Below are 20186 nucleotides of genomic sequence, written 5' to 3' on the forward strand. Positions count from 1 at the left end.
CGTCAACAGCCGTTATCACAAATTGTGAGCAACACACAGTTGGCTCTCTGAGCTTCCTCACTTCTGATATCTTATTGAAGTACCTTCTGAAACTTTATATTCACATTACTATATCAGGTTATCTTTTGACGTCATACCGTCTTCTTCCTCTTCCTCTTCCTCGTCCGCTTACAAAAGATCTATTCCTATAAACAACACGCAATTTGCTCTCTAAGCCTCCTTACTTCTCACGCTTCATTGCGATATCCAGCGCTTTATCTTCATCTCGCCACACCCGTTTAACTCATACATCATCACTTCTTCTCCTCCACCCGCTCACAAGAGCATTCGCTGAGATGCCTCCACGAGACCGTCCCCTTATTGACGGTAGCGCCAAGCCATTCTTCCTTTGGTGTATGCATTGTCAAAGACGCTGCGCCAGAAAGTACAAGCGGAACACCGACCGTCCATTCGAAATCGACTGTCACTTTAACGGCAAAGGATCCATTCTTTGTCACCAATGCTCGGGCGATAGTGCGGCATGCGAATCAGTACGTTTTCGTAATCTCGTTGTCTAATGCTACCATATTAATCCAAGTAGGTGGCGGCGGGCATGCTAGGAAATGGATGGGATTATTCCCAAATTCTCCGATGGGCCACTACCTTTTGGGGAAACAAATGGTCAGAGAAGGTTCGTCTGAGCGTCGCCAATGCTCTGAAGGATTTGAACAGCGCGTTCAGCATCACTGAAAGGGTTCATCGGTGTGCACATGCACTGACATCCGAAGATAATGTATGTTTATGTTATGCGTTACATTCATGATTAGTCTAACGCTTCGGTAGGAAGTTATGGCGACTTACCGCACTTTTGTCGAACAACGCCGCCGACTGCTCGTCCAGCTCCCTGTTCCTGACGAACATGAAGACGAGGATGAGTGGGATTCTTATGAGTCGTCGAGGCTCCTACGTCTCTTGCCTGGGGACCCTGGGTACGTTTCATGGATGGTGGCACTTCGGGCATTTAGAGGGGCAATCGAAGATGCTATCACCATTTGTGCTGGCCTCCGTGGTTTGAACGAGGTTGCGGGACGCGAGTTGGTGGATAGAGTAATGTGCTGGTTCCCGGCTGCGTGCGAGGACATTTAAGGACAGTGCCATCATTTCATCAGGTGATCAGTAAGACATGCCGTTTGCAGGCTCATTCTTTGTGCTATTCGATGATTCCAAAGAGAATTCACATATGATTGGGTCTGACGTTTATCCCTGCATCTATTAAGGGTAAACTCTAGTAGGGAAATATCCAAGAAAATTGAAAATCAGACTAAACCGTAGTTCCCCAAGAATCCGTGTATATATGATTATTTCTCCAACTACCAGTATACAAATGTCTCTTGTGGAGAGTTGACAATTTAAAGGTTATGTGTACAATAGCCTGGATATCTTGCATGAGATATGTTTGTCATTAATATACTCTATTTACTTGCCATCTTTAGAGACTGGGGATGGTATGGTTTATAGTACAAAATTATATAATACATATCTAGACCGAACATATAACTCCAGGCCATCTAAAATGCTCTGTGATATGCATCGGCTGATTTCAAAGACCTCAGCGCCATTCTCCTACTCGCTCAAATTTCTTGACCATGCGTGTAGCTTCCATAATAACAAGCATGCGGGATAAGTCGACGGAGGTAATCTTAGCCTCCACAACGCTCAGGATATCTACATCAGACATTTCAGGAGGAGTGACAATTTGACACCGTACTCCTAGGGATGTCACGACACCTGAATACCCTTGTGCGAATTGTGATCCGACCAGGGCAGTAGAGTTGTACGGTTTATGAACCAGGCAGGTGAAGGTCTCGGGTAGGCGGCATTCACCGAAATAGAACGCACGGAACAGGAGCATACATGCCCAAAATTGTTTCGACGCCGAGTCGATATCCCTTATACGACTACGCTTCCAACGAGATTGCGAAATGAAGTTGTCCACATCCATGTGGGAGAACGGGAGGATGGACTCGTCGGTAGTGGCGTCAAAGCGGCGACCATGCTCATGCTCGAAGCGCAATGCAGCCTCGATCTGATAATGAGCCATGAGATCGGTATATCGTCGCAGAGGACTCGTAGACTTCACATAGGTATCAAGCCCCAGGGGCACGTGATGGGTGGGTCGGGATGAAGAGATGCCTTTTGGAGCCGCCAACTGCAGCCATGTCTTCCCTCCATAGTCCGACATGTTGCTGTTGGTCAATTTCGGGTATTCAGGATGGTAGAATGTTCCATCAAACACGGCGGGGATGCCGCGTTCAGCCAGCCACTTGCCGGAAACGTAACATGCTAAATTCATCAGGGTCGAAATAAGATTGCGTTTCGTTAAATCAGGCACTTCGTGCGGATCGACGGTTCGCGGGCGAAGTTGAATAATAGGATCTCCTAGTATGTAACGTCCTTCCGTCAATTGCATATTATATGGCTTCAACGGTGCGTTGCCAACAGTGACTGAGACAGGAGTTTCCATCGACGACGGCCACTCCATTGCGCCGTTCCTTCGTCGGTGTTCCCGGAACGCGAGCATCAACTTCCTCAGTGTATGGAAGGTCCCTTCATCCTCCGGAGATAATTCTTCCTGTATATTGTCGCGAGTGTGCTCATTGGAGTACTCCCCTCCTACCGTCAACGGTTCCTGGACCCCCTGCGGTTCGGGCTCAAATAAGCTGCGTAACTTATCGTGCGTGATGTAGATAACGTTTCTGGCTATGCCATTGACAATTTTGGTATCCAATATCTCGCCCTGTAGATTCATCTTAGCACTGAAGGTCAATGTCGGACGACCAGGCGCCAGACTGAAGTGCTCTTGCGTTAACGTGTTTGGAAGCATAGGATATGTACGTTCTGGAGCATAGACGGTCTGGACACGAGAGGCCGCATATTCCATGATCAATGCATCAGGATTGATAAATGCAGATGGGTTAGCGACATGGACGCGGATCCAGAAAGTGTCATCCAACCCCGGTATGCGCTCCAGAGAGACACCGTCATCAATCTCCTGTGCACCAGGGTCATCTACACAGTAAACTGGTAGGTCACCAAAATCGGTCCGCATGCTCTCCATTTTGTCTGTGACCCCCTCAGAGTTTAATTCCTCACAGGCCCGTTGTACATCCTCCCACTTTCTGTCTGACTGGCGGGATATACCATGTCCTGGAAGTGCCAAATTTTGATCCAGTAATCGCAAATTCTCCCATGGAGCCACGACTCCCATCTCTTGCAAGAATAGAGCAGCTGTACCTGCATTCGTGTCCAGAGCACTATACATTCCTGTGGCGCGCATAATGTGCGACCCAGCCGAGCGAAGAATTCCAGATGTCATCCGTCGGGGAGGAATACACCAAAGCTGAAGAAATTCGATGATCATCTGGTCAGTGTAACTAAATTTCTCCGTCAAGACCTCACGATAAACTAAAGGCTTTCCATCTTGGCCAGGCTGGTATCGCTGCGCTGTTGGACCGACACAGGCCAGTATTGTTGGGGACCGAACTTTTCGACTGAGCCTTATAAGACGCTGGGCTTTCTGGATGAATTGCTGGATGGGATGGTCTTTCAGATTAGGCACCTCGTTTCCTGTGACAGCACGGATGAGGTACTCTTGGTGCTCATGTACCCATGTAACCACTGTGTCAAGTATATTGGCGACTCGTCTCGGTTGAACGAAATAGTGGTCGGTGAAGATGGAGCTCCGATCATTCTCGATGAGAAAAGAATTTCGACGAATGGCCCGATGTACGGCAAACAAGATCTTATCGTCGACCTGATCACTTGTAATATCGAGCGCTTTACAAGCCAGTTCCTTGAGTGTGAACTCAAGTTTCTCTTCCTCGTCCGCCACTATCTCATGTATATTGTCCAGCCGGTAGGCATTCGCTTGGTAGAACTGATGAACCTGTTCGTTGAAATCATTGATCATCCGCAAAATAGGCGCACCTGTGGGCCTCGGCACCCCTCCTTCTATAGCCGATTGCATTTCCAAGCTGAGCTGCGCGAGGGCGTCTGGGAAATGGGGTAGCAAGGGAGCCACCAGTTCTCGCGGGGCGAATCCCTTTATCACGAAATCGAGATCCTTTGCGAAAGCAATACGCCATTTTCCTCGATCAGTGTAGAATTGCTGCTGCTTACAGACAGACCGGACGTAAACGGCAAGATTCAGGATACCTTCGGCACTTTCAGGAACTATAGTCAGTACGTTTGAAACAGCAGCAGGTAATGAGGGGCAGCATACGAGGACAGCGCCACTAGGTCTCCCGGCTCCAGGAAGTCATGCATTCCTTCCCCTTCTTCGGCAATATTTTCAAAGTCCGAAACATCTTCGTCTGTCTCTCGCAGAGCATCGCTACCTGCATCATGTGCTTCCCGGTAGTCGTTTAGCATGTTTCCAACCCAAGGTGCCGAAGCATCCAATGTATTCGATGTCCCAGGCCCCCGGACAGGGTCCAGAGGGTTCGGGTGACTCTCCTGCCATTTTCGCAGATATTCCCGGATATCTTTATTCTCCTCGAACTCGGACTTAAGACGGATGTCTTCGATAGAAGTGGAAGACCTCAGGAGGTCCTGCGGGGGGCTCTAAAGCTGGTCAGGGATGTCGTGACTGAAACCAAATTGATTATTCCACACCTTTACTTCACTGTAATATCGGCTTGACCAATCGCGACGGCGTAATGAAAATCGATTGCGTTGAGGGAGCGAACGAAAGTGAGAAACAACTCCGCAGATCGAAGTCGCTGGACGGTTCCGGTTGATAACATTCACGTCAGCCACACTCTGCGATACTCGACATCTCAGTAGAGTGAGAGACATCATGGAGCATTATAATGCCCAAGTCTGAAGTAGAACTCCTCAATCAAGGCCGAAGAGACGTGGCGAACAACATTGTCAAGCAGTTCCAGCGCCGCAAAGCCTGCTGGATAATCCAGGCAGAATGTCCTTCACCGCTCCGGCGGTGAGTGCACCAACATTTCCGCGGTCAATTCCAGGTTCGGTTTAGCGTCTGGAACCCATATGATTAGCCTATTTACTCCTCTTACTCTCTATCCTCTTCCCTTCTACTTTCTTAGAGTACGTGCCTGGCTAGCGCTTCTATCTCGGTACTTTTCAAGTGAAGGCAGGAAGTCGCGAGATACCAAGCAATTAGTCACTTATGTTTATAATGAAGTCTCGAGCAGCAAACGGACTGTTTCTAAATTAGTCCCAGTTGCGGGACTTGATTTGTCGGCAATTTGATCCATGACCCTTGTCGATGGAGTTTTATGCAGCTTGGCTTTACAGGGGAATGAATCGACGGATGTCTGGAGTAACAGTACTCGACTCAATCCATTTCTGGCAATTCATCTGCTGACGGAGATTTCTTTTCCGACGCCCGCTGCGATGTGGCCGTGACGGCATAATCCTACCGCACTACCGTAAACCAGAGCCATGAAATGCTGACATTTTCTTCTCTTCGCCTTGTTTACTGCTTTGGGAAGATAGGAATGGTTCGAGTTCACTACGCATTTGCCACACTCAAACCACGGATACTTGCTTAGCATTCTACCGGCTCCTCGGCCCCTGGATAACCCTAAACTCATTTCCCCGCTGTCTCCACGTCTACACACAAAAAATCACGGTTATAGTGCAAATCCTCGGCTTTCTTACGTTGATAGAAGACCGTGTCTATTGTTTTTGCATGTGAAATGTGATAGTCGAACTGTTGATCGTTTGGATTCCTTTCGGCAATTGCCAAGCATTCGACTCTCCTCACGGAGTGTCGATCAGGCGAAACCATGCAATATATCCATGAATTGAGTCCGCTAAATCAAACTAACCTTATAATCTAGTCTAAGTCTCCTAGGGCCTGTTCATCATTTCCTGAATTGTACAGCCGAGTCACGCCAAAGCCTCATCTGTCAACGTCTCAATGATCGCTCTGACACCAGTCATGCAATGGCTTATTTCCCCGCATGATGTTCAAAAAATGACCTCGCAAGTGCCATTACTATCCAGACTCGCTTAAGTGGCCTGAGTTGTGCTATGCAATTAACGTGACGACTATCCTAAAAACATTCCTTGAAAGTGTCCATGCTTGCGGAGATTGATGCGCACTGAGGATGGAAATACTCCTTGCCCCTGATCCACACGATGTTTGCTACTGCCAACGTCAGAATTTAGACCTCGGGTATTAGCCACTCCTTTCCCTGGCGAAGTCCCTTAGCATAGGGATGTTATTGACTAGCAATCCCTCCCTTTTTTATCAAACTCCTGAAACTCAGCGAATAACCTGACCTGAGGCACCCGTTGTGGATATGTGGATATGCCGATGACTACCAAGTTATTAGAAATTCTTTTCTAAGTGTTTTTCCATTAGCAATATGCAACACCAGGTCCGGGCTATTTACGAGTAAACTATCCATTGATCTCCGTTTCGATCGGAGGTCCACTTGGCTACCATGGAACGTATACTAACTTGGCACGGACAGCCCTCGAGGATTACATTGCGGTTAGGAAACGCATAGCCCCTCTTCGGGCTACAATCCTGCTAAAGTGCTATGTTTTGGAAACTCAAGAGTCTCAAACACCTATAGCCGACATCGTTCTCGGATTTTGAGTCCATGCCATAGGCCGCACGGGGATCAGCAGAGAGACCTAGTCTCGGGGCAATGGAGCCGTTCTCCAGAAGCCAGGTCTTCCTTTACCCAAGTTCCAGCACCAGTCTACGATATGACTCCACTGCTGTTGGTAGTCCGGTTGTCACGGTGGAGCCATTGAACCCTGAAGAAAGCTATCGTTGCCTGGCGATACTATTTGTCTAGTAGTTCGAAGGCCCCTTTTCAGTCCCTGCCCAACTGCCATAACAAATACATATATAGCGCATCTCCCGTACGCATTTCAGTCACTATAGTATCAATGATTAGCTCCTTGACTTGCATAATCCACTTTTTCCATATTCCCCGCTCCATCATAATCTACATTGGCCACCATGAGACCCGGCCAAACATGGCGAACAGCCATAGTGACTTCCCTAGCTGCTTTCTGTTCTTTAGCGACAGCAGCAGACATATGCTCCAAGCTTAACCAGCAAGGAATAACAATTGAGAATCGTCTGACCATTCCGTTTCTTAATGTTCTGCAGGACTACTGGTCCACCGCGTGCGGCGATCTTCGCCCAACATGTATCGCCTCTCCCAAGAGCGCTCTTGAGATGTCTCAGATCGTCAAGGAGCTCCATGATATTGATACCTTGTTTGCGGTCAAGTCCGGTGGACACATGCCCAACAATGGCTTCGCCAGCATTCAGGACGGGCTCCTCATCACCACCCAGAACCTTAACAATGTCATCTATAATGCAGAGGATCAGACCGCCATCATCGGGCCGGGGCTTTCTTGGGAAGATGCACAGAAGGGTCTGGACGGAACTGGTCGGACCCTTGTTGGCGGTCGTCTTGGGGGTGTGGGCGTGGGTGGATATATGCTTGGAGGTACAGTGCATTCCCCCTCCGCTCAAGCAATTTGAACCGTTCACTAACTTCTTCTGTACTCAAGGTGGACTGAGTTTCTTGAGCTCTCAGTATGGCTGGGCAGCGAACAACGTCATAAACTTCGAGGTCGTCCTAGCCAACGGCACCATTGTGAACGCAAACGAGAAGGAAAACACCGGTACGCAAATGTCTATAGCGAGTTGGGACCCGAGGCAGAGGATGACAGTGGAACAATAGATCTCTTCGCGGCCCTCAAGGGAGGTGGAAACAACTTCGGTATTGTCACGGCTTATACCCTCCAGACACATCCAATGGATCATAAGGTTCGTCATCACTTTATGGTAAGGTCTTTATATGTGTCTAACCATGACAGGTCTGGGGAGGGAACTATGTCTTCAGTGCGGACAAGACGCCTCAAGTCCTTGAAGCCATCCGTGACTTCACCGAAAACTACCCCGATGACAAGGCCGCCATCATCGTGACGGCCGAGCATGCCGCGCTGATCAACACATGGATCATGTTCCTCTTCTACGATGGACCGGAGCCTCCGCAAGGCGTCTTTGATGGATTCAAAGCCATTGGGCCATTGGACACGACGAAGACGTGGGACAGCTACTATGATTTGGTCCGTACTCTACTTCTAACCAGGCTACCTAGCAAGCTAACATGTAGTCGCAGCTCAAAAACAACGACTTCTTCATCTTAAAGTAAGGCAGCCTATCAACGTCCATCAGTTGGAGTAGTGTACTAAATAAAGCAGGGGCCAGCGGTACACCATCGCAACGGAAACAACACCTGTTCCCAACAAAACGGTCGGCGCAGAGGTTATGCAAACGTACTACGATCATTGGTTTAACATCACGAATACAGTCCTGGGCGTCCCGAACATGATTGGCTCTATCGCATTCCAGCCAATGCCCAGAACGATCGCGCAGAAAGCTCAGGCTCGTGGCGGAGTAAGTCCTGTAACTTCCTAATCCCTAGCCACAGCGGCTAATCACACATATCATGCCATTAGGACCTTATCAACTTTCCCACTGATCAGGATTATCTCGTTATCGAGCTGGATTTCTCCTATGGTTTATCGGCCAGTGACGAGAAGATCGACGCCGCGAACAAGAACCTGTTCAATGGGTTCGATAGGATCATTTCGAATTACATTGACGAAGGCGTGCTACCAGACGTTTACAGGCCGTTGTTCATGAACGACGCAAACTACGCGCAGGATTACTGGGCCCGTCTAGGCTCGACTGAGCAGGCGCGCGAGGTGAGAAAGAAATATGACCCCGAGTTATTTTTCCAGAAACGGACGAGTGGAGGGTTCAGACTTGGATGAGTATGACACGACGCTTGAGTAATCTATGTCTATATACACACTATGCTTATATTAGTCCTATGAATGCCACTCAATAATGTCCTCAATCTTATTTTCAATCTTTTCAGTTCACATCTAGACCGACCACCAACCAAACCCCCAATCAAACCGTAGCCCCAACCCCAAAATAACACCGACCAAACCCTCGATCCACAACAAATTAGATAAAAACAACCCAATAAAACCATCCCAAACCAAATCCACATCAAAATCCCCCCGTCTCAAGTCCAAATAAGCTCACGCCACCAATTGGCCCAGAGCTCCCCCCAGAAAGCCACTCTAAGCGCCGACGCGGATCCCACGCCCCCAAGCACGCACAACATCCAATCCTACATCCCATTTCTATTTCCGGCTCCGTCCTGCAGATATGAATATACGCGCTGGCGTCGAGCCTCATCTTCCTTACCCGGTTTGAGCTTGGACCGGGAGTCTAGATTCTTTTCCTGGGACTGTGAAGATACAGGATTTGATTTGTCGGTAGGCGCTGCGGATCGGCGGTTGGCGGGTGAGCTTTGATCGTGTGGGTTGGGTCTAGATCTTGGGTTTTTGGGTGTGTGCTATATTTGTTTTCTTGGGTTGGAGGTTAGAGATTGGATGTGTGTGGTATATAAAGGTGTGTTTTGGTCTTGGGGAGATGGGAGATAGGAAAGATCAGATCATCGCATTCTTTATTTAATACTACGTCGGACGTTCCTTTGAGATTTCTTATTGTGTCTTTGTTTTGAAGAATCACGTTCTTTGTATCGATATAAACATAATAGCGCTCCTTCAGCCGGCTCTTCTCTTATTCTTTTGTTGAAATATCCCGATATACATACAGTCATTACATCCTGTCTTGCGGATATAAACGACCATCTACCATGCCTAAATACGGTGCCCTCGGTGCAACTTTCATGATCGCCCGGATCATCCAGGCTTGCTGTCTTATTGCTATCATCGGGTTGACGGCCAACTTCATCGCAGAGATCGTGAACAGTGACCTCACTCCTCCCAGTATCTTTATCGGAACAATCACAGTGGTATGATCCCAGCGCTAATCTCATCATAAACCCCTTGAAACAGGACTTCCAGCTAACAGTGATGCGAAATAGACCTGCATAGCAGTAATCTACTGCATAATCACTTGGATTCTTTTCTTCGACAATATCCTCCCCTTCCTAGCTTCCGCCATCGCAGACTTCCTCCTTCTCATCGCTGTCATTGTCGTGGCTGTTATAATCGGAAAGCCACTCTCGTATCTCCAATGTGATAAGATCGCTGAGGTCGCCGACAACATTTCCAGTGCGTATGCCTTCGCCACGAAACTGAGCAGCTACCTATCCAACCTGGACGGAAAGTTGCAGTACGGGACTTTGATTGGTGCCAGTAAGGGGGTTTGTCTGGAGGCGAAGAGTATCTGGGGGTTGAGTATTGCTTTGTGGTACGTTCTTCTCTTCTCTTTTGTTTTCTTCAATGTCGTTTCTGGGGATTCCTGTGGACTGGGTCTGGTGCTAATGACAAGCTAGTATCATGTTCTTTTTCTCCATGATCTGTTGCATCTGTCTCTGGAAGCAGAAGAAGGCGAGTGGAACGGAGAAGCTGGAAGGTTGAACCGGTTCAACATGAGTAATCTGTATTGGTTATGGGACGTTTGATGATAATGGGGTCGGTGGGTATTGTCGAAGCGTTGCATTGTGAAGAAAATATCGTTTTCCTTTATGATTTCCGTTTTGTCTTTTGTATATTGGACTGTTTGCCCTAATATTCTCCATTTCCTGATGTTCTTTGGTTCTCTGTCTCTCTGTCTGTCTCTTTTTTTTCTTCAGATTCTGCACCATGTATGTCTTTCATTCCATTGTACGTAACACCTAAATAATCCAATCAGCCAAATCCAACCCAAAATCCAAGAATCAAAAACTCACCACTTGAAAACCAAGCACAAATCCAACATTACTTCCTCACCTCTCCCTTCGTAACAAACCAAGAAAAATGAAACAATCATCCCGAACTAACAGGCGGAATAATTGCAACTTCATTCCCCGCCTCAATCACCACCCCCTCGCAATCATTAACATCCACATACTCCTCTCCCATACTCACTCCACAGCTACTCAGCACCTTCTCTTGTATGCCTGGGTACTTGGACTCCAGGAGATTGAAGAGTTGGCTGAGGGGTAGTGGGGCGGGGAGGGGTTCGGTCTGTTTGCCGGTGTAGGTGGTTGCGGATGAGAAGTAGTGTATTTGGAAGGTTGGGGTTGTCATCTCTTCCTGGTTTTTTCCTCTGTTTTCTTTCCTCTTTTGGTTGTGCGAATGAATAGAATGTATTTTGTCTTTGTAGGTGAGGATGCCGGAGGAGGAATGAGTTGGAGAGGTTCATGAAGAGGGGCGGAGACTAGACCCAATCCATCAATATATATAAATGCGGGGTTGATGTTGATATCATCGCTTATCAGCTACTTGATCACCTCCGGTACATTACTGCAGAAAACTAAAAGGAAACTGTCCATTGACGTATCAAATCATATGTCCATACCATGTCGTAAATCTAATCTTACTGAACCAACGCCCGGAATGCGCTCACCAGATCCCTCCGGAGGTCTTCCCAATTCTCTAATCCTACACTGATCCGCAACAATCGGCGATCCACCGTCGCATCACTCATTGTCCGCCACTCAATCAGGGTCTCTACACCTCCGAGGCTGGTGGCATGCTGGAAGAAGGCGAGCTTACTGGGGAGCTTACGCGCATAGTCTTCGTTTTTCATGCTGATCGAAAACACCGGTCCGAACCCGTTCGGCATTTGCTTGAGCAACCATGACTCATCCTCTTTCTGCAGGCTGGCATGGTACACCTGTTGCAGAGCAGCCTGAGTCACAGCCTCGTCGCTGTCAGGGGCTGGGTTTTGCGCCTGCAGTGCGTTGTGCAACCACGTGACCAGATTCGTGGCATTCTGGCTCTGCCGCTGCACGCGAACCTCCAGGGTCCGCAAACTGCGTGTGCCCAGCCAGCTCTCCATATTGCCCATGACACTACCTAGGAACATCCGATCCTCGAACAGCCGCCGCGCCCAATCACTCCGCTGTGTAGCGAGAACACCACAAAGAAGGTCGCTGTGTCCGCCGAAGTATTTGGTACCGGAATGCATGACCAGGTCTGCACCCCATTGGAACGGGTCCTGAAGGCCCGGCGGAGCAAAGGTGCTATCCACAATAAGATACGCTCCGCGCGAGTGCGCTTTCTTGGCATACTCTTCGATGTTGAAAGCGGTGCCCTCAGGGTTGACCGGGGTCTCTAGAAGGATGGCATCTCCCGACTCTAATTGCTCAGCGGGACAGTCGAGGTCCAGCTTTTGAAGACCGGTAAGACGGCCGAAGAGCTTAATAACACCGTGACATCCATGGTATCCATTTCCAACTGCGATTCGGCGGGGATTCAGGAGGACGAGTGCCGCATGCAAGGCCGATAGTCCGGACGAGTAACTGATCGCCTCGCCGTGGAGAAGTGAAGACAGGAGGACTTCGAATCGGTTCAAATTGGGCGAGCTCAGACGAGAGTAGATATGCTTGGTTTTGTCCTGGTCATACTAAAGCGATGCTATCAGACCGGCTCAACGAATTGCATAGAATAGCCGAGAATCAAAGGAACATACACCACTGAGATCTGCTGCCGGCACAAGGTCCTCGGGATCATCAGGGTACCGGAACGTAGTGGAAAGGTGCAGCGGAGGGGCTACATCGGTGACCACGTTCAGCGCCTCATCTGCATGCAAGGCATGCGTAGCGGCGGCAATGTTGTCATTGGTCGGAGCCATTGTACAGTACGGCACCTGAGAATGGCTAGGAGAGTAGAGAGAAAAGAGGGTCACCGGCCGAAACTGGGGATTCAACACCGGCCGCGTGAAGAAGTGGGGGAAAGACTGGGAGAGAGGGGGGTGGCATGTGGCACGTGACACGTGACACGTGGGTCCGCCGTTCAATTGCGTAATATTCATTTCATATATACAAGTCATCAATGGTGGCCACGTAGATACAGTGTTATTTGTAGACGCGGATTTACCGCCGAAGAGAGCTCATCCGAGAGGGTTCCCGAGACGATCCTGGAAGAGCGGCTTGCAAATTGGCTCGGTCTAGATTGGAAAGTGTTAGCGCAGCCTACCATTACGTCGGGCGGGGCAAACATACCAGCTTCAGAGTCGAAGCCAATCGAAATATCATCATTCTCGCTAGGGAAGTCGGGCATATCCAAGCAGATGAAACTAGACGTGGGATCATCGCCGGTTTTGGGTAGCGCAAACTTAGCATCACACAGCTTAATGCAAAACTTGCCCGAGCGGGTGAAGTTTTCGTATACATCGGTGCCCTTTAGTACAAAGTTCATGCACTTTCCATGGTGGAAGTCATTCAAGAATGCTATCAATTGTATCACCTTGTCATGTTGAACCACTTGAATCCGGGCTCTAGTCGATTCCCACTTCTTCGTAATCGGGACCACCATGCGACGTCGTGATATCGTGAAGGAAGTAGCAATACTGTCTCCGTTAGTCTTTGGCGCGACTTGGGCAACAAGGAAAGATCTATCATACCCATCATACAGCACGTTGAAGCCCGTGACCGCGGCCTCAAACTTGTGAAGGTCTGCTAAAGTCAGTAACTAGGTCGGACAAGCGCTGCTTAGCAAGACGAAATACCTTTGACAGTTGCAAAGTCAAACCGGCGGACCATTGGCTTCACCATCGCGATCTGCATGAAATCCGCCAAACGGTCCGGCATCTCAGGAGCGGTGAGATTCTCGGCGATGGAAACGGTCAGATCCTGTTGTCCAGGCCGGTACAGACTAAGGCCTGTACGGTTGTTGATGTCCAAACCCAACTTCAACTCGCCAGGACCTAACAACAAAATTAGCAGTAGCTCGGTGGCACCTGATCATGCGACATACCAAGGTTGATACGGTCCGTTACAGATCCCCATTCTGTCGCCACGAAAGCTCGTAAATGTTCTGAGAGAATAGTTGGGCCATATTGATGGTCGACAAAGGCGTGTTCCTGATCAATAACCGACACACTCCCAGCAGGAAATTGTAAGTGGGTTGTCTCCGGCTGACCGTTGAATCGATCGGCAGGCTGTTCGATGGAGTAAGCGCGGATAGGGATGTCAGGTGTCTTAATCTCTCCTTCTTTGGTTGTCATTCCGAGCAGCAGAGAATGCAGAGCACTGCGCTCCTCGACGTCGTGAAACGTCATTAGCATGGACCGACTCCTGCCATCCTGTTTGGCCTTGAGCATGAGAGCCGGCGCCCCATCTTCGCCTCTGAGAAGACCAAACACAATTGGTGCATTATGACCAATGATGTGGCTTACATTACTGAGTGTCTTGACCTTAGGGCTTGTGAGGACTGCAATCCGGTAGCCTTGGTGTACTTCGCGGCTTCCAGTGCCCTCGGTCACGGTCATGGAGCGCTCAAACAGCCGAACGCGGCAGCGCTCAACAGGCTCCGCAGGGAACGCCTTGCTTTTGCTGGGATCCATATATTGGAAAACCTTTAAAGTGGTTTCATAGATTGTAGTCTCATCGGATTTCGGCTGCAGACTAGCTTCGGTTTGCTGCGTATATTGTACAATGTTCCACAGGTTTTTGAAATCATCCTCTTGGAACATAACGTCCAACTGGAACCCACGGGGCAGTTTCACTTGCATGAAGTTTGATCGCACGCGCCAATGCACATCGTTCCATGTAGGGCCCTTTTTCTTATCCGACTGAATCATGACATTGACCAATTCATTCTGACTGGTAATAGAGGCGAATACGTACCAGTCGGCCCGGTCACGGATAATGGATAATACACACGGCAGGGGTTCGTCATGGTGAGTACCATCCTCACTTGAGCTGACCATAACCTTCACAAACATACTTCCGTAGCTGAAATATCGACTTGTGTCACCGAGTGGCATAATTTGTGCCAGGTTTGGCCCTTGTCCAGATTGGTCGACCAACATAGACCTCGTGGCAGTGCCAGAAAGGATGGCGGAGACATCGGGAGCAAAGGCAGGGTATTTCAACCACATACTGGTGTCGGCCTGAATTCCTGCGCCACCTGTGGCGTCAATCGAGGTAATAATATTGTTCCTTTTGATAGACATCGCCAAAGAGCGCAAGTGGTTTAAGGTCGTTTGGTGCAAGCTCAGGAGATCAGCCAAGCGTTTGTCACCTGTTGTGTTTGCTACCGCTAGTAAGGCATCGACACTCATCGCGCCGTAATGACTCAACTCGTTATGTTTAGGAACAATGTTCTCACATATCCACAATGCTTTACCAAGATCAACCACAGCCTGTTTCGCAGTTTCTGTAGAACTAGATTGCTGCGGACTAGAACCGGAACTCGAAGGGCGAGATCGTGCGTACACCTCAAGCGTTTTCTTCCCGCGCATAAACCACCATACAGCAGCCCTCACCCACTCTGTGAGCGAATACTCCATCAAGGACTTCTTCCTCTCTGCACCATGACGAATGAGGCTTTCGTGCTGTGCCACAAACATCTTAAGGTCCGTAAAAGCAGCTTCACCAAACTGGTTAGCGATAGATCGTAAGGACACCTTCGGCACCTGAGGGTTTCGTGGAGCGTCACGGTTGTCTCGACTGCTCGGGCGACCTGGGCTACCTGGGCTACCCAGGCCAGGATCCCTGGAAGGCGGCAGCGGTTTTGGAGGTGATGCGCTTATCGATGCGCTGGCCGGTGTAAGACCAGAAGGTAACGTAGTCTCAACGGGCGGAGAAACTAGACCTCGCGACGGTGGGCTGGCAGGATTTCGGAAAGGGTTGGCTTCTGGTTCGGCCTCGTCTTCTGAGATCGGAGGTGTTTCATACTCGGAGGTTGGACTATCGGGCACCGCTGCTGCCGCTGCGGCCACCCGCACCGGCCCTTGCCCTTCCTTATTGTCATTGATCGGTGACGGGGGATCTTGGTAACGATGTTGCAGAGCACGACCTTCCTCGGCCTGCATCCTATCCCGGACTCGCTGTGCAAACGTACTGGATTCGGGCGATGCTCGGAATGACAGGCGAGATCCGGCCTGGCCCATGTTTAGTGTCATGAGAAAATCGGAATCCTGAGGGCTCTGTAAAAATAACGGCTTGGTCACAGCCGGGTTGATATTGTCTTGCGTGTTCGTACGCTGATGCCGGGATGCAACCCCGTCTCCCAACGAGGTATCAAGGTGAAGCTGAGGGAGCGTCGGCTGACGAGAATCCAGTGCATCTCCCGGTTGGCCCGAACCTTGACTATTTTGACACTTGCGATTCTTGGATATCACCACCGTGGGCGTTTCCGATTCGTCGCCACCCTCACCAATCAACTCGGGCGCCCTCTCAGTAAACTTGACTCGTAGGCCTTTCCGAGCGGGGTTTTTCGGGGGAGCCCTAGGAAAGCTCATAGATGGATAACTATCGGTAGCCGAAGCGGGTTTCGCAATGGGAGAGGCTTCTGAGACGTCTTGGGATGATGATGATTGCCACCGTTGTGAGACATCTAAACGTGGTGTTGGAAGCCCTCGAGAAGCCCCAGCAGTCGAGTGAGCTCCGCGAGATCCATACGATACCGTATTCGAACGAACGGGCGCCAGGAACGACTCGATCTGCTGGTCGGTCGCACCCCCACCCCTGCCACTGCCATCAACCGCGCCCTTGCTTTGTTTCTCCTTCGAAAATAGTTTTTCTCTCCATCGGGGCTTCGTCGTCGGTTTCCGTTGGGGAGTGGCTTTGGTCTCACCCAGGAAGGCGAAAGGGTCATCTGTAGACATGTTCACTGTTTTTGTCTCTGATAGCTGGTATAGTTTACTATAGAAGCATAGCAAGTTCGGTAAGATCAGACGATAAGGATCTTTGGACTTTGTCTGTACTTTCCCCCGCCAAATCTGACTTTGTAGTGCTTGTGCGCCGACAGGGGATCGACAAGGGGACTAAAACTAGTCCTAGCGTTGGGATTTGGTGTGGTCAAGCAAGTGCTTTTGAGATCCAGGAGACTCGAGGGATTGCGACTCGGGAAACCAGTCAAGGATGACAAGGAACGGCGGGGTACAAGAACGGCTGTTACCCTGGGAGAGCGTTATCCTGTCTTAGGAAAATGTTGTTTGAAAGTGATCAGGGAATCCAGGTGGAGCGGGGAGACAAGAGGCGATAATAAAACGCTCAGGGTCGGACAGCTTCCAACGCAGAAATTCGTCACCAGGTGAATTGGTGCTACCGGGGGCTAGGAGACAGGCGTGATTGCCTTCGTTGTTTAGTGGAGTAGGGGACCGGCGATCTGCCAAAACCAATCAATTAGAACGACCATTCAGAGACGGAGTTTGCGACCAAGCGGCCATTGGTGTAGTGCTCAGGGGGTCATGGAAATTAGGCCATGGAGCTAGACAAACCTAAGGTCCAAGGAGTTTAGATAAGTCTGCTGAATTCCTGTGCCCCAATTGCGCACGAGGGTGGGCGTATCTGGAGTGGAAGTGGAGGAGGATGTGGGTTATTGAGTAAGTGACAGACGACAGATAAAGTATCAAGCTGGGCCAGCAGCTCTCTTTGCTCCTCGAACGGTGGTAGAAGTCGAAGAAGAATCCCACTCTTCAGAAAGAAGAACACTACTAGTAGTAAGTCAGAGAAGACAAAGAAAGAAAGAAAGAAAGCGAGAAGAGAACCAGAGAGGAAAAGGCCGCGCGAGGGAGTATGAAAGTGGACATGGTACGACCTCCGTGCTATTAAAACTGTCGCCGACCGAAAGGCGGGTAAACTTCCTGTAATAATGAATGGATGGACGGTAAACTTGGCCTTAGGCCGCTTCTCCGCAATACTAAGTCAGGGAATTCCCCAATCTCAAGGCTATCCAGCCATTCACATTCGACCGACTGTCCTACATTAGATTACATTCCGGACCATAATGGTTTAGCCTTATCATTCTCTACGCACAATGGTTCGTTGCTAGTGCACATCGGCTTTCATAAAACGAGGATGTCTTACACTACTCTGTAGTTTTAATAATAATGAAATAATAATAAACAACAATAATAATATACTTAGTACTAGTCATAGCAGTAGTGGTACAGGGCAAACAGTGAAGGAGGATTGTTTGTCAATTGTAAAATGTTGATCACGTGGCTCCTAAGGTACCGTCATTCAATTACATACATTCATACCATAGCAGTACAAGCAAATAGATTGGACTTGCTGTAGGTTCGCAGGAGTACCTACGTACCTACAGGGTACCCTAAACTAAGGTTAGGTAGGTATCCTTTACCTTGCGACCCGGTCCCATGATTCGCGTAATCTTAAGCACTCAGGATTCCTGCACCGCCTCTTTCTAAAACTGCCAGCTATTCATGTCTCAGTAGAAGATCCTCCCAACCTCCGACCACCGTTTACCCTTGGGATAATATGGTCAAGCCAACTGAAGGTCGTCGGTCATAACACGAGCGGCAAGTGAAACCCCTACCTATTGAAGCCGTGCGACTAGATTAAAATGGATCACGGGAACTGACCTGGTCCCTACACAAGACAAGAATAGTAGTATTTGACATCCCGTAATAGTAACTTCAGAGCTGGTACTCCGTACTAAAGTAATGGAATCCCTGCCGCTTTATCAAGGGAAACAGCATTCACCATTTTACCGTCTCTGAACCAATCATGAAACAGTCCCACTCCCCTCCTGCACATTCACAAGCCCTCATCATGAAACAGCACTAGACCTTTCTGGTATAGGCCCCGCATTGCTCTAACCCCCATTGGGACAGAGTTGCTGATTGTCGGGTGGGCCGCTGACGACCCCAAAAAGCCGCCCTAACCTTGGACGAAGCGCCCATGCTAGGGGGGAAACTTCTTGGTGTTGATTCCCACAGTCCGATTCATCCTTTGATATCCTCAGGATTTAATACATAACCTATGTCCATACATACGGATGAGATACCGAGATACATAAATTCTGCAGAATTACCTCACTCGGAACAATCCAACTTTGAACCCTACAGAAACAAATATCCTTACTACTGGGACATCTTAACCACAAATGCCTAGGGCCGAGGAAAAGATCGATGGGGGGTCTCAGTGGGCACCGCGGACGATGTTGCAATTCAATGACGGTCCCGCCACGTTGATGTTCGCTTATTTTTTTCCAGATCCCCCTTCTTCCTTTTCATCAATCGGGGGACAATCGTAAATAAACAAAAAATTCCCTCCTCAGGTCCACTGATAAGCATTAGGATTGACATGCTATGAGCTGATTTATTCCCGCTGTCGGTACATGAATGAGCCAAATAACGTCACATTAGTTTTGATCAATTGACGCCGGGCACGTCCCTCTGTTTCCTGTCCTGTCTCTCTCTGGTCTGAATACTTAATACCCGAGCTATAATTCTAGAGTGATAATGTCTTACCGTTTAGATATTTCCACAGCGACAGCGCAAGCCACAAAAAAAATCACACAAAACAGCTAGAAATCACTCTAGGCCATGTGCTATACTGCTACATCTGAAACCCCATTCAAAGACTACTGATCGGGCATGGAGTGAGACCTGAAACGCCAGGCATGTCTTTGATGGATGACAGCCAAAGCTTGGCAGGGACAATCTTCATTCACCCATTAGGAGAAAGCCAAGAGGAAACCGGTCCTCTCACATTCATAAATTTTGTAATCTAGCCGTATATCATGGGCAATTGATTGTCTTCTTGGGGCACTCTTCTACCGTACAGAGCTCTCCGGTCACGTAAACCCAACAAATAAATAAAAAATAAAATAATGATATGAGTATATTAATAATCGATCCCTTACTGACAGCCACGCCCTTATGATCACATTATGGAGACCCGACGATACGCCCTAAAAGGCATCATGTCCAGTGCCTAATTTTCCAAAGGAGCCGAATATCAAATGAGCCAAGATCGGTAGGTGTCTGTCCGTAACCTCGGCTTTCCTCTTTCATCCTTTCCGGCGCATTCCTATAGCCACAGAAGTTTGATTGACAGAACCGCAAATCCGCTTGTCAGGTCATGTCATAGCATACCTTGGACATCTTCAGGTGGCGAAGTCGGTTAGAGTTTTCATACTCAACAGCAAGGACTGGTTTTGTAAAGGTTTAATGTCCTGTTGACAGTTGTCACCTTGGCTTGAGTGTACCGAACTTTTTACAGTTAATGTTTGACCCCTTTAAAGCAATTCCGTTGTATATAGTACATGAACTTTGGATTGAGGAAAGACTATTCGATTATTTTTCTTCCCTATGGAATATAACTATATGCACTAAAGATATACAGGAATTCGCCCTAGACTCTACACGAAGAAAAGAAGAATGAATACGAGTGGTCTGGTTCGAT

General features: G+C 48.8%; 5 protein-coding genes across 5 annotated transcripts; 3 read left to right on the forward strand and 2 right to left on the reverse strand.

Annotated features, from left to right (window-relative positions):
- Positions 1-54: 54 nt before the first annotated feature.
- F9C07_2169170 (exoribonuclease complex, subunit Rrp44/Dis3) lies at positions 55-4899 on the reverse strand. Its single transcript, XM_041293975.2, has 4 exons — positions 4654-4899; positions 4262-4602; positions 643-4202; positions 55-553 (listed from the first exon to the last, which is right to left on the reverse strand). The coding sequence occupies exons 1-3, from the start codon at positions 4837-4839 to the stop codon at positions 1589-1591; spliced, it is 3141 nt and encodes a 1046-aa protein (XP_041149209.2). The 5' UTR covers positions 4840-4899; the 3' UTR covers positions 55-553; positions 643-1588.
- Positions 336-1125, forward strand: F9C07_8488 (uncharacterized protein; the record flags this gene model as incomplete). Its single annotated transcript, XM_041293969.1, has 3 exons — positions 336-530; positions 581-772; positions 823-1125. The coding sequence occupies 3 exons, from the start codon at positions 336-338 to the stop codon at positions 1123-1125; spliced, it is 690 nt and encodes a 229-aa protein (XP_041149210.1).
- Positions 4900-6297: 1398 nt separating the features above from the next.
- Positions 6298-8841, forward strand: F9C07_1759457 (FAD dependent oxidoreductase). The gene is made up of 7 exons (XM_041293968.2): positions 6298-7490; positions 7555-7668; positions 7728-7813; positions 7864-8115; positions 8169-8197; positions 8251-8446; positions 8509-8841. Exons 1-7 carry the CDS (start codon positions 6992-6994, stop codon positions 8824-8826), a joined length of 1494 nt encoding a protein of 497 aa, XP_041149208.1. The 5' UTR covers positions 6298-6991; the 3' UTR covers positions 8827-8841.
- Positions 8842-9725: 884 nt separating this feature from the next.
- F9C07_2235635 (uncharacterized protein) lies at positions 9726-10455 on the forward strand (the record flags this gene model as incomplete). The annotated part of the gene is made up of 3 exons (XM_041293967.1): positions 9726-9884; positions 9957-10285; positions 10371-10455. The coding sequence occupies 3 exons, from the start codon at positions 9726-9728 to the stop codon at positions 10453-10455; spliced, it is 573 nt and encodes a 190-aa protein (XP_041149207.1).
- A 387-nt stretch (positions 10456-10842) lies between these two features.
- Positions 10843-16636, reverse strand: F9C07_2073493 (Cys/Met metabolism PLP-dependent enzyme-domain-containing protein; the record flags this gene model as incomplete). The annotated part of the gene is made up of 7 exons (XM_071508786.1): positions 10843-11139; positions 11426-12427; positions 12494-12680; positions 13022-13372; positions 13427-13481; positions 13532-13729; positions 13780-16636. 7 exons carry the CDS (start codon positions 16634-16636, stop codon positions 10843-10845), a joined length of 4947 nt encoding a protein of 1648 aa, XP_071367796.1.
- Between the last annotated feature and the right edge of the window lie 3550 nt (positions 16637-20186).

This window comes from Aspergillus flavus, chromosome 6 (genome assembly GCF_009017415.1).
Source record: "Aspergillus flavus chromosome 6, complete sequence".
Lineage (NCBI taxonomy): Eukaryota > Fungi > Ascomycota > Eurotiomycetes > Eurotiales > Aspergillaceae > Aspergillus > Aspergillus flavus.